Source organism: Balaenoptera acutorostrata, chromosome 5 (genome assembly GCF_949987535.1).
Source record: "Balaenoptera acutorostrata chromosome 5, mBalAcu1.1, whole genome shotgun sequence".
In the NCBI taxonomy this organism is placed as follows: domain Eukaryota; kingdom Metazoa; phylum Chordata; class Mammalia; order Artiodactyla; family Balaenopteridae; genus Balaenoptera; species Balaenoptera acutorostrata.
The window spans coordinates 116,943,834-116,958,654 of NC_080068.1; the positions used below are offsets into that span (position 1 = coordinate 116,943,834).

A 14,821-nucleotide genomic window follows, 5' to 3' on the forward strand; every position below is an offset into this window, starting at 1 on the left:
GATATTTAGCAACTTGCATAGTTAATCATGTAATTTATTTCCCTGTCTTGGCTACCATATCTTTGATTCTCAGTCAGACTTGTTCTCCATTATTTCTACCCATCCCACATTTTCCTTTCCACAAGCAGGCATTACTTAGGGTTGGTTCAAATTTTTATTTTCACATTCAAAACACATTTGAATACATCCTGTGTGCATTATGCTTTGTTAGGAAATGCAGATGTTTTAAAAAATAAATAGAATGGGTATTTTAAAAAATCCGATGAAGCCAGTACATAGTACAACAAACGATGATAATTTGCTTTAATCTTCACAGTAATAATTAATCCTTTCATTTTTCTTGTCAATCTTAATCACTAATTTGAAAATTAGATGCACTATTTCTTGGAGGTGAATCCCAGGCTTCCAAAAGTTGCTGGAAGGTTTTTTCTTGTGTTTCACCAGGATGGCTTTACGCCCCTGGCGGTGGCGCTCCAGCAAGGACACAACCAAGCAGTGGCCGTCCTCCTGGAGAATGACACCAAAGGGAAAGTGAGGCTGCCAGCTCTGCATATTGCAGCTAGGAAAGATGACACCAAATCTGCTGCACTCCTGCTTCAGAACGATCACAACGCTGACGTACAATCCAAGGTAAAAGCTGCATACATTTGTGGAAAGGCACTCTTCGGCCACCAGATTCCTCCTGGGAGATGATGAAGAAGTAGGCCATGGTGATAATGCAAAATTACTTCTGGTCATCAAAAGGGGTAATTTACTTTCAGAGGTATTTCAGAAAAAAAGGGGACTGTCTCTTGAGTACAGTAAGAAAACAGAAAAAAAACCTCAAGATAATTTTCTTTAAAAGGTGAGGTTCAGCTTTTTAGAAATCTGCTTATTCATTCTATTTCTATTTGTGGTAAAAAAAATAATAGAACCAGAATTAGAAAGATATAATTGTATAATGTTATAGTTGTCTTTTTTCTGTAGAATGCATTTTGGCATGCTGGAACGGTATATTCAATTGCAGAGAACCGATTGAATGTTTCCTTAATTTTGCACTGTGTAATATTTTCCCTCTTTTTCCCACACAACACTGCTTCAGATGATGGTGAATAGGACAACCGAGGTACAGTATTGCAGTTATATCAAAATATACCTTGTTTTTATTTTATTTTTTGTCCAATTAGAATAAATGCTCACTAATTTATACTAATGATTGGAACTTTCATTATTAGGAAATTAATTAATTTGGAAACTTTGCCCATAATTAAGGCAAATGGATAATTCAAAAATTTTAATATAGCATGTATTTGAAGCATTATTTAATCAGTGAAACTTTAAATAGCTTATTAGAGTAGAGAATGAAACAAGACTCTTCCGTAATATATATTTTACTAAGTGAGCTTTATTATTAACTTTTGGCCAATAAGAGATGTGACCTCCTTTCTTAATGAGAATTCTCCATTTAGAATTTAGTGAAGTGTAATTTAAGGAGGTTTCTCTGCCACTGTTTCATCCTCTTACCTAATTGCAGTTGCCCTTCTATTCTGTCTTTTTATTTTTACCACACTGTATATAATCAGTAATGATATTGAGCCTATCATGAGCAAAGCATTTACTTTTATCTTGCTTTCTTACAATAGTTGTCATGAAATCATCTATTTTCCACATGCCTAAATAAGTCCCATCAATTAACAAAATCAACAAGAGTATTTGGTTCAGAAGCCTCTGAGAGTGTGTGTGTGGGGGGGGGGTGTGGTATACGAGGCACTAACACAAACATTGTTGAAAGTATATTATAAAAATTAACCTATATTATAAAAATTAATCTTCAAAGGCAAGCAACTGCTTATGTAGGTTGATTTTCACTTTGCTGAGGGAGTTCTTTAGACTAACATCTCATATGATCACTGGGTTGTGGGCCTATGGGGGTTTTGAGCATTCACACTTAGTATTTACCAAGAGTAGTGTATTTCTAAACCTAATATCTTGTTTATTGACAAATTTACCCATTGAAATGTGAATAGACTTGAATTATTCATATCATTTCTTCTGTTCCATGTCTGAGTGTGGAACTTAGGTCAGAGATTTTTTTTAAAAAGCCTAACTGCTTGGTGAAATTGCTCAAGACTGGAATCATACAAATTGATATATCTTAATTACCGATTTTAATACCTTTCTTTTGTAGGTGATTTTTGGTAATCGTTAATATTTTTTAAAGCAGTATTGGCTCTAATCATTATGCTGAAAGCAGCAATTTGAGTAGATACATACTGAGTTAGAAATATTTCTTCGGGGACAATAGAATAACAAAGAGGGAAAACCCCTCCATCAATAGTCCTGTAGGAAGGTGACCTGAGCCTTCCACCTCCATGTTACTCAGGGAAAAGTTCCTCTGAGGGGCTTATACCAGCCTCGTGTTGATCCAAGAGTCATAGCCTGAGGCATCATCATGGATTTTCAATGAGGCTGTGTCAGAAGATAAATTAGTTTATTTCTGCAAATAGGAAAAATAATATTATTATACTTGAATAATTTGAAAATGATTCATCAGCAGTCACTGTGTTTTTCTGAAATTAAATTGTAACTTGAATAAAAGATGCATATTCAGGATATAACTGGGTGACAGGAAATATCAAGATAAAAATGAAAAACATCTAGTCAATTATTTCCTAAAATACTAAAGTTTGGCATTTTATAAAATAATAGCCAGGTTGTAGACTGATTTTTTTCTTCTATATTGACACTAATATTTGCCATCATGTAGACACAAAATAAAAATATCATGACCACAAGAGTAGGATTTGGATTGATAGTTACTATTCTTATTTTGTGTCTTGATTTGCTACAGTCAGAAATTATTTGCAGCTAATTTGGCTGATAGCACAGAGGAATTTCTATTACCTAAGGTATCTGAATGCTTATTTAGGCCATTTTAAAAATAAAGTCACCAAAATCTATATATCAAGTGAATAGAAAAATAATGGTTGTGATTTAGATAATGTTTCTTAGAAACAGTATTATACACATCAAAGTTCATTTCAAATAAAAGAGAACAATGCAAAATATCCTCAAAACTGCAGGATTTGATATCCAGTTTTACAGGAACAGTCTTTATTTTTCCTATAATCTTTTATTAAGCAATGAATATTATGGAGAGCAAGAATAATGCCTCTTTTCATACTTTAATAAGAAAAGAATTAATATGCTTCTACTCTGAAAATGGCAGATTTCTAACTAAATTTTCATTAGAAAAAAAAAGAAAGGAAATATGCTTTTCTTCCATTTAAGATTTTCAGACTCATTTTTAAAACATTCTGATAGTAAACTATTCTCTAATGCTCATGTAATTGATTCAACTTGCTTATTTTATTCTATATCAATCTTATTTTATTGATAAGATTTGGTTTAATTAACATTCAAAATTGGGTTCCACTTAATTTTTTTCTTTATTTTATATTCATATTAATTCCAAGTATATTGTTTAATTTTTTTAAAACTTTTTTTTTATTATAACAATATAGTCTGACTAAACATAGTTGTTAAAGAGGATAGAAATGTCAGGACAATGTAAATGATGTAAGATGAATTGTATATGTTCTGTAAGAATTTCTCACAATATTTTCATAGTTCCAAAGATACAATATCAACCAATGCTGTTTTTCATTTTAAAAAACACCCAAACCAAAACACAAACAAGTAAAAAAAATAGAAGTTTTGAGATTTTCTCTGGAGAAAACATTTTTTATTCATAATTATATTACTTCTATGGCTGAAAAAATATGCTGTTTAATCATATCGTTTTGTTCTAAAGCTAAATCAACTCAAGAAACATGGTTTCATACAGATAACAAATCTCATAAATAGATAAATTGTTAATGTAATTGGAAATAATGTTGCCAAGAAATGTAGGATATTTATTTACCTGTTTATATGTTGACTTATTTACCACTAAATTTAAATAATAGCACTGAAACTTAAAAAGTCTTATTAAAGCATTTATGATCTGAATTGCATTGTTCACGTATTAGGTAGATGTGATTTTCTTCACTAATCCAGTGACTGCAACATACAGAGGTGAAATGCTTTACTGACTGTCATTTTCTTTGCTTTCCACAGAGCGGTTTCACCCCTTTGCACATTGCTGCCCACTATGGAAACGTCAATGTGGCAACTCTTCTTCTAAACCGGGGAGCTGCTGTGGACTTCACAGCCAGGGTATGGATTAAAATAGTTTCTTTTTATTTTATTTTATTTGGCCGTGCTGCATGGCTTGCGGTATCTTAGTTCCCCGACCAAGGATTGAACCCGGGCCCTTGGCAGTGAAAGCGTGGAGTCCTGACCACTGGACCACCAGAGAATTTGGCATTTTACTAAAGTAAAAATTAACAATGATAAAGATTTTATTTCCTTTTCCTTACCTGGATTTACCTGTGCTGGAGATATTAGATTTTCCATTTTTTTCCCTTCAAATCACAGTAAGTCGTCACAACCCAACATGTGAAAAATAGTGTGTCAGGATAGTGTGTTCACATGCACGCAAATCATTTGCAATGAGGAAGATGTTGATTCTCACATCAGTATGAGCAGTTACATTTAAAGGTCACACCACGAATCATGAACAAGCAGCTTCAAGTTGATAAAAAAATTAAACTGTTAAAACATTAAGTATAAAATGTATAACTACATTTATACTGTGTCCTAACAGTGACTATAGGGCATACAATTTGACAGGGATTTTTTTTTTTTAATAAATTGAGAATTTGCTCATATGAGGAGTCTTACTGAAATAGTAAAAAGACATTATGTTGTGTTATAGTTTTAATGGTATGCTTTCACTGGAAAGAATTCACTTACATGACAATTATAAAACTCAGTGTACTTAATATGAATCAGTAAATGCAGTACTTGAATATTTGCAAAATCATAACATACCAAAAAATCAGGTACACATCCTTGACCTAATGATGGTATATGGTAGCCAAGAAAAGAAATACATATAATTCATGTATATAGTATTTTTGTCCTTAGAAGTCTTCTTCTCTGAAACTACATTGAGTTATTTTCAAGTTTTTCATACTGAATTATTCTGAAGAAGGTGTTTTTAAGAATCATTTTTCCATTGGGTATTGATATGTGTATGTGTACTCTATTTTTAAGCATAGTAAACTTCAGGATCCCAGAATCTTTAAGTACATAAGTGTTATAATAAGAAAGATAGACTTTAGCCTAGGGCTCTATCTAGGTAGGATCTGAAATTTTGTTTCTATTGAATATTATGCCAAAGTTCTCCCTTTGTCTCTTGACTATGATGTGTACATTCAGTACATATGCTGTAGTTATTGACTAACTTAGTTATGCAGTTTCATTCCATTTATCATTCTCTACAGTGCTTTGTGGTTTGTGTGCTTTTTTTGTTCCTTAAAAATCAAAAGCATTGAAACCATAGAAACCTCAGATAAAATTACAAAATAGGTCACAATCTCCTTTGTGCTAATACGAAGCCATCACCATCATGCCCTGTCATACCCAACATGCTCTTGTTTGGTCTTTCCACGGTGTAGAATGGAATCACTCCTCTGCATGTGGCTTCCAAAAGGGGAAACACAAACATGGTGAAGCTCTTACTGGATCGTGGTGGTCAGATCGATGCCAAAACTAGGGTGAGTGTCTCTGTTCTTTCAATTTCCTACCATTATTATTCTTTGTATTCTTTTAGCAGACACTTTAAAATGCCAGTCCCTAAACACAGGCAATGTGTTTTCAAGGAAATTGCTTTCTTGGATTAGATTTAAACCTCATACAGCATTTAAAGGTTGCACATCATATGTAAAGTGGAATTAATATTTGCTCATAAGTGCCTGGAGAAGCAGAATGCTAGCTCCTCAATGAGACAGTTTTTCAAGTCCTTGCTTATTGATTTTCATGGAACAAAGATCAAAGATTGAACTTACTCATCTCTGATTTGGCGAGCTGTAAATATCAAGAACCCAAACTCATTTGCATACATTAAGCTATGAGAGTGTGGTTTTTATGTAAAATACTTTAATACATGTTGAAAATCTTTTGCTTCGAACTTTTCAGCTCCTAAGTCATTTTTCTTAAGTGGTTATGCTATAGGGATCTGAGCAGGAGATCTCCTACTATGCTTATGGAAAAAAAGGCATACAGTTATTATGTTGCACTTTTACTCATGTCAGCTTGCTAAGAGGCAGTGCCCTTCATTCATTTCAAACTTGTTGAGTTAAATATAATTCTGAGTTTTTACACACTCCCAACAAATAAATCATAAGATAGGCAGGACAGTACACCTGTTGAAACTGCAGACTTTGAATGCAGATTACCTAATTTCAAATCCTGCTTCTACTGCTTACAAGCTGAATGACATTGGCAATTTACTTGCCTTCTCTGAGCTTAGGCTATAATACTACCTACCTTATAGGGTCGTGTGAGAATCAACTCTTAGGTATTTTTTAAGTGGCGTTTAGTAGATTACTTAGCTACTCATAATTTTTTATTATGTAATGGAAATTATGCACAATTACTTGCTTAAACATTAAACTAAACTAGTATTGTACTTTAATATTAATTCTCTGGAGTAGACTTGATTAATCATAGACTTAAGCAAAACTTTAAACATTCCTATTATATAAAATTTTGAAATATATGGTAGAAGAAGTCTATGGAAGTTGGTAGATAGAATATGTCCCTTGTGATATTTTATCTTCACTTTGTTTAATTCTGGGACTTTGCATTCTCATAGTCCAAGGAATAAGGATCCAATTTAATTCCCTTGCAAATCTTGAGGCTAACAAATATTTTGTTTAATAAACCTTATCATCTTTGAGCTTCTAGAAACCACACCAATCCCAGACTATACATTTTGGGTTTTAATGACCTCAGGAAATGTTGCTTTCTTAATCTCATTTCTCTAAGACATTTGGTCCAGAGCACTTGTGTCATATTATCATCTGGGAGTTCTGGAGTGGTTTGCTTTGTCTAACAAGATCTTTGTTGCGGTGTCCATTGTCTTTGCATCAGAGTTTTATATGGTTTCTACCCTTCGCTTTGATGGCATGCCTTTTCCCTTGCTATGCTGTAGGTGTGCAGAATTTGGAACAATTACATATAATGCTGCATGCTTTGCTTACTTGTTCTCTATATTTAAAGGAAAGAGTTTCTGTACCTCCTCCTTTAAGTACATTTCTAACATAATGAGTCCCTTTACACTTACCTTTCTGTTTCTCTTGAGACTCTCTAATAATTGAGAGTACCAATGGAAAGACAGCACTTTGTAAATGCAAAAAACTTTTACCTTGGTCAATGTCTTAAGGATGCACATTGCTCTTATTAATGCTTTTCTGGAGTATTCATTTATTATTGAGGCAATTGATTTTGTTTTTTTTATTTTATTTTATTTTATTTTATTATTATTATTTTTTTAATGAGGATCTTGAATCAGATGCGTATGTTTGATTGATTGATTGATTGATTGATTGATTGATTTTGGCTGTGTTGGGTCTTCGTTTCTGTGCGAGGGCTTTCTCCAGTTGTGGCAAGCGGGGGCCACTCTTCATCGCGATGCGCGGGCCTCTCTCGTTGCGGAGCACAGGCTCCAGACGCGCAGGCTCAGCAGTTGTGGCTCACGGGCCCAGCCGCTCTGCGGCATGTGGGATCTTCCCAGGCCAGGGCTCGAACCCGTGTCCCCTGCATTAGCAGGCAGATTCTCAACCACTGCGCCACCAGGGAAGCCCTTGATTTTGTTTTTATTGATCATCACAATATTTGCTTTTTTCTTTAAAAGATGCTCTAATTTGCATTCCCTACATACATTTGCATACACAATTTAAAAGTCTAACTACAAATAGGCATTGTTTTTTCATAAAAGAGTACTAAGAAATGGAGAGAAATGGATTCTTATGCTAGTTCTGCCATTAACTAATTGTCCTTGAGCAAGTTAACAATGAAATGTAAGCCTTGGTTTATTATTCTTGAAGGAAATATTTGGACTGTATTTCATCCAGTGTAGCCTTTAGATATAGCAAATCAATGGAATTGCATTCAAGAATTTATAAAGTGAAAATGGATTTTCTAATTATACATTGTACAGACATTCTGTTCATTCCTTCCTTAAACAAATAATTATTGATTTCCTACTTGGTGTTGTGAACCCTAGAGATAACAGCAGTTAACAAGACAGACTATATCCCTTTACTCAGAGATGCAAATCAACAGTACCCAAGGGATTAGGTTAGCAGTGTACTGGTAAAAGTTTAATAATCAGCTCTTCAAAAAAATAAAATAAAAAGCTCTGATTTGTAACCTTTGCCTTTGATGATTTCCATGGTGTAAATACTTCCATACTTTCACCATGGCCAATTGGAGCTACCAATATGGTATCACTGAATGCAGAATTGGGAAAAGATGTGCAAAAAATTGACTCTCACTAGTGTGTGCAAACTGGTTCCAGTACAACCTAAGGATCAGTCACAATAATGAAGGTGGTGCTGAGCTTTTCCCTGTAAGTGAAAATACTTCCTCATCTCTAAGGAGTAGGATTTTAAAAACAGTTAGGTTCTTTCAGTTTTGGCTATAACTATCAGACCTGTATCCTTCTTACCAAAAGTAAAATCAAGTAGGAGGTAAATACTGAAATGCAGTACTGTGGTCTGGAATCAGGAGGCCAATTCTGGAACTATAATATTTGATTACTAAGGGAATATGGTTTGCTTTTTCTTTTGTCCTTTAAAAATATATTTTTAAATTAAAAAATGTTATACTTGTTTTTGACTATCTTTTTAGGTAGCACAATAGTGTGTCTTTATATGGAATTTAAAATAATATTAATATTATTGTTTCATTTTTTTCACAGAGGTCTCAATTTCCCCTAGCAGTCAAATTAGTCATAAACATTCTGAATTTAGTATGTTCCATCAAAAAATTTCCCTTGGTCTTATTATTTTCTCACTTATAATGTTTTCATTATTAGGAGAAGAGCAAGATATATAAAGGCTTTGGGGTAATTAAAAAAAAAAAACCATACCTGTAGTTTCTCCACCACTTTCACCAGCACTATGTCAATCATTGAGACATTTTGCATCTCATTGGCATTCTTATCATTGACTAGAATCTAGTGTGAAACTCTGAGACATTTTCACCGGAGCACTGGTTTTCTGGTATCTGAAAAACCTCATTTTAATGTTAAAACAGCTAAAATGATATTATTAATTCAAGTTTTATTAAAGGCATTATTCATTTTTATTTTTAAACTTATTTTTTATTTAAATGTGGAAATACTTCCTATAAGGATTATGGCTAAAATATTGAAATACATATTTCAATGCAAACAATAAAAGTATACAAAAATCATTAAAGGATGATGAATGAAGAACAATACATCAGAAAAAGGGATCACCCTTGCTACTTGTTATTAGGAGTAATAATTAAAATAATAACAATAGTGGCTACCAATTGTCATATGCACACGATGTTCTGGGCACCCTGCTAAGTACTATACAAGTATCATCTTAATTCATCTTCCTAACAACTTACAAAGTATTATTATTTTCTTGTTGAGAAAATATGGAGGTCTCCATTTGAGAAATGAGACTACCAAGGGGAAAAATGAGTTCCAGAGGAGTTATATAACTTAACCTAGGACACACAGCTTAGTAATTAGCAGAGCCTATATTAGTACACAGAATTCAGGATACACTGCTGGAAGAATAATCTGAGAGGGAAGAGAGGAAAAGATAAGGAGAGAAATGGTCGTAAGAAACTAATGCTGTGGGTTACCAGCTAGATGAATGGTGTCCCTTTAAGAATTACTGACATCACTATGTGATTTGAACTGATTCCAGTGAAGAAAAAAAGAGAACACAGGGAAGGGGACTCTGGAGGGGAGAAAAATGTAACCTTCAAACACAGTCTTAAGAATTTAAAAAAAGAAAAAAAAAGATAATGAACAGATCATAGTCTCTAAGAGTAAAAACTAAATTCAAAGAGTAAGTTAAAAAGTTCTTGAATACAAAACCTTTTGATAAAGATTTAATGGGGGACAATAATGAGACACTGCACTTTGTAGAAAATATCTGAAATCTACCCAGATTGAGCATGTTGGGCAACTTGAATTTGATATAATTCACATGTCTTTTATAAGAGCAGATAAACTGCATCGCTAAACTGTAAGATTTAGACCCAATTATTTAATCCTTATTGTTCCTTGATGTTCTTGCGGGTTTATTAAGTATTCTCCATATTTTCCTATTGTTGCTCTGAGAGCATTTTAGAGGTTTCAACATGATTACACAATGAATATTTCATGTAATCCATAGAAAACATTACTCTACCTTTTTAAAAATGATTTAAGGCAGCATCCCCTCATTTTTCAAACAAGGCTGTAAATTAAACAGGGCAAGAAAAAGCATCCTCATTTGACATATCGTGAAGCTGAGCCTCAGAGAGCCTCACCCATGATGGGCTGACCTGAGACACACACCCAGAGCTCTGTGATTCCAGGGCCTACACGCTGGACCGTGCGCATCATGCCTTCATTCGCTGTGTTGGATTTCTCAAACTCTAGATCTCAATGAAGCTCCCACCAAGAACATGTTTGAGAAATCAAGCTGTATCTAACTGCTATTTCACTTATATAGCAACCAATGCTCTGTGTTTCCACCATAGGGCACTGAGGACAAGTTACAAAAGCCTCGTCATTTTAATCACTTTGCCCACACTGTTTGTCTTTTAAGCTCCTTTTGGCAAACTTTAAAATAACTTGGCATCCCAACTACAGTAGTTACATACTTTTTTCTCAAAAGACAGTCTTTTCTTGCTAATTCCCAGGTAACCAAAACTGCAAGGTCTGTTTTGGTTATTTAGTATCTCAATACTGGCTAAATAGCTTTAGCAAAGCAAGGAATAATTATCATCAAGGTCCTAGACAAAAACAGATGACACACTCCAATTTGATAATTTGAATAGAGATTATTAAAGGGCTTATTTATACCATTGTGGCTGGACTGAAGGGGAGGCACAAGGGATAGTGGGGTTTCCTTGGGGCTAGTTAACAGCAGGGCTCATTACCAACCCTAGACCTGAAAGGTGAGAAGTAGAAGAGGTTACCATCCTTTCAAAGGAGAAAATTGTATGGAGAAGGCTGCTTTGGCAGGAGCGTAACCTTGGGCAAAGAGTCACAGCCAGATCTAGGAGATCCTTCAGGGAGTTGCTTCCTCGTCTTGCTGCATATCCCATTGGCCAGCCCCAGAAGCCAGAGGGCAGGGTAGCCCACTGATACAATCGAGAGAGATCAAACCAGCTGACAAGAAACAGTGGAGAAGGGAAGAGCATGGCTCTGGAAGGGCAAATGGAAGATAGCTAGCTTAGAAATCCCAGAATGTTGGATCAGGAAGAGTGTTGTAATCCAGGTGAATTATATTTATTAGGAGGAAAGCATAACCCAGAGATATGGTCCATTACAGATCTGGATAAATCAGAAGCTTCTAAAGTCCTCTTGACTGCTCGTCATCGCTCATTTTCTAGACCGCTACCTACCTTCTCAACCTCTTTCCCTGAGACAATCCTTTAAGTCTGAAATCACCAGTTAATTTATGTAGCCATGATTTTATTTTCTGTTTCACTTCTTGCCCATTGTTCTTATATTTTGCCTCATATTTTCCAGCTATTCTGCTTTTTGGCCATGAATAAGAAAAATAAAACCCAAAAGACAGAGGGTATTTGGAGATTGCTCTAGAATCAGAAACTATCTGTGAGGTTATCAGGATCAGGGTCAGAAAGTTTTATAAATAGCATAACATACAGTTGTGCCATAGTTTTATTGACACTATTTTAATGCTATTTATTGATAATAAATTTAATTTTTGAAACATAATTATGTATTTTGTAAAATGATGAAAAATGTGAGTGGAAACCTTTAGAAGAATGTGAAAAAATGACCCTTCCCTTTTACGAGCCTCAGGGAGCATTTTAGGAGAATTTATGAAAATAATGACAATTCAAGAGGGAAGATAGACAGACAAGTTAGATTAAGAAGAATTTCTAGGAGTTGTGTTAGGACAACCAGAATGAAAATAGTACAACAGTATAATCTCTGGGTGTGGCTCCAGGCAGGTAGGGCTTTCAAGTTCAACAAATGCAACACCCTCTGCTTTTCCATCTTCCTAAATATGCAAACACATGACCAGCCACAATGGTTTTTACATTAAACCTCCACACAAGGGATTTCTCTTGCTCTCTCCCTCTTTCTGTTTTGTCTCTGTCTTTCTCATTCTCTTTCTCTCTGCTGAGATCTCTCTGTCTTGTTTTCTCTCTTACTGTTCTTTATCATTTAACTGATAGCAATTCTATTACTTATCTACTGAGTCACTAGGGCTGAGTTTTGGAAACCCTCTCTTCAAGGTGGCAATAGATACAACCTTGTTTTTTTTTTAAAAGTGAACTCAGGTCTATCTTTCATTCTTTTGGCAGGATGGCTTGACGCCCCTTCATTGCGCTGCAAGAAGTGGACATGACCAAGTGGTGGAGCTTCTGCTGGAGCGGGGGGCTCCCTTGCTGGCAAGGACGAAGGTGAGTCATTATGAGGAAGATGGGATCCAACAAACTCTTTAAGACATTTTTTTGATAATCTCCATTCTTCTTGAAATCAAAGCATCAGCCAAGCGTATTCTATTTGCTCAATATTTGTGTTCAAGGAATGAGTAATAGATATCAAACTTCTTAAATTATTTAAAATAAAAAAAATACATGCATTAAGATGAATTAAATGTATAACTTCAAGTTCTTTCTATATTTTTACCTGCTATTCTCTCTGCAGATGGAAATGTAAATATTACTGTATTATACGTGAATGAGAATATTATATATAAGTGAGAATATTTCTTACGCTCTATTAGGCTACATTTTTATTATACTCTGAGATGACTATAAAATATATATAAAACTGTCTTTTAAAGAAGCACAAGTAGCAATACAAGATAAGTCTTTTGGCTCTCCAATCTTTATCTCTTAGACAATACTAGTAAAAAGAATTACTCACTAGTGGTGTTGGTTGATTATAATTGAGATTAATAGGTGATGTGGAAAGCATGAGTTAGGATAGGCCAGCTACAAAGAACCAATAAACAAGCATACTGTTCTCCATGGCACAGTGCATCTAGTATTTTTTGTCTCATTTCATCAACATGCCCAACCATGGGGAAAACTCTTATCCATATAAATAGAAACCAAGTGATGAGCTGATTTGTTGAAGGTTTTCTTTGGGTTACTAGAAAATATCATGAGACAAAATTTGAAGATAATCACACAGAGTTATTTAATGGGACATGTAACAACCCTCGGATCCTTAAATACAAAAATTTAGACAAGGGACATGTCTTAATATTTTCTCCCTATTTCATCTCCCCCATCCCCTGAACATGATTCATATCAACTGATGCTGTTACTAGGGTAAGCTGAGGAAAATAAGGCAGCAAACACAGCAAATATTTTTTAATTTATATTATATCTTAATTGAATATTTAATTGCTATCATTTGGAGCAAAAACCGGCCCACACATTCAAAATTTGTACAGAATGAACTCAGTCTTTAGAGACGTGCCACACAGATCATGAGAGGGTGGCTTCAAATCAGAAATATATGAAGACGAGAAATAAATCATCTGCATTGTTTTTATTCTCATACCTATACTAAGAATGTTGTAGAGATCTGTCTTTAAAATGTAACATTTTGGCCTGGGTAATGCAAAGATAATTATGGAAAGTTTTGTTGAGGAAACGGACTGAAATTTAAATGGAAATAACAAAATTTCAGACTAGTCATGTTATAACCAATAAAAGGCCTATATCAAATTGAGGGTAGGTAGATATACTGTTGCACAAACCATAAAATAATCTCACCTACAGAATCTGCCAGTAATTGTCATATCACTAATGAAGACCATGGGTTACCTAGATGGAACTTTTTTTAATGGCCTTCTTGTAAAATCAATTATCATTCATATATAAGGATACAGCATAAAGCATCATATAAGGTTACAGCATAAAGCATTCATACATAAGCATACAGCATAAAACATCTGTGACTGCATAATCTGTGACTGTCCTACACTGCTGAAATCACCTTCCTTGTTGAGAATGTTGGGCCTTTGGCCTATTCTGGCTTCTTTATCCAGACAGTTTCTGCTTCTTTGAATATAATGACTGCCTAACTAAATCCCTGGTCAACAGTTATTTTCTAGTGACTGTATTTGCATTGATTAGCAAGAAAAGACAATAGTCCCCTTCTTTTAATGGGCAAATGTTTTCTAATTTAGCTTTTTCCTATAAGCTTTTTATTTAATTTTTAAAAATGAGAGTCTCACCTAGACTAATAATTATCAGTGAACTACTTGGCTGTCTTGTAGTCCTGCTGTTGACCTTCTCTGAGGATTAAGTCTAAAGCTGTTTTTGGCAGTATCAATGATGATAAATTTAGATTATCCTCAAAATTTTAAAGTTGGGAGGTCATCGACACGTGATCCATATTTGCCTTATACTTTTCTAGCTCTTATCTGACTGCTTTCTCCAAATCCAATTCACGACTCATGATAGAAAAAAGAAGCTGCAGAATTTCCGAGCAGTGTGGACCTAAGAGATGATCAAAGTCTCCTTCTCTCCCTGACCCACCCACTTGCTCCTCCTGCATCCACTTTCCCCTCCATTGAGAAGTAAAGAAATTCATGCAGAGAGATGAATTGAATGTAGATTTCTATGTATGGAATTGGATACAGATAATTTAAGCATCAGCTATTACTTGTTTTTGTACATCTAATATTGCCCTAATAAT

General features: G+C 34.5%; 1 protein-coding gene across 13 annotated transcripts in view; it reads left to right on the plus strand.

The window, feature by feature from the left end:
* ANK2 (ankyrin 2) overlaps positions 1–14,821 on the plus strand; it is a 250,765-nt gene that overhangs the window by 94,352 nt on the left and 141,592 nt on the right. For 9 of the 13 annotated variants that reach the window (XM_057546235.1, XM_057546241.1, XM_057546237.1 and 6 more), the window contains exons 6-9: positions 445–630; positions 4,099–4,197; positions 5,544–5,642; positions 12,466–12,564. In XM_057546235.1, the coding sequence (XP_057402218.1) occupies positions 445–630; positions 4,099–4,197; positions 5,544–5,642; positions 12,466–12,564 (483 nt within the window). Of the gene's footprint in view, positions 1–444; positions 631–1,081; positions 1,106–4,098; positions 4,198–5,543; positions 5,643–12,465; positions 12,565–14,821 lie in introns of all 13 variants that reach the window. The other 4 variants (XM_057546234.1, XM_057546236.1, XM_028168661.2 and 1 more) reach the window with 1 other exon arrangement.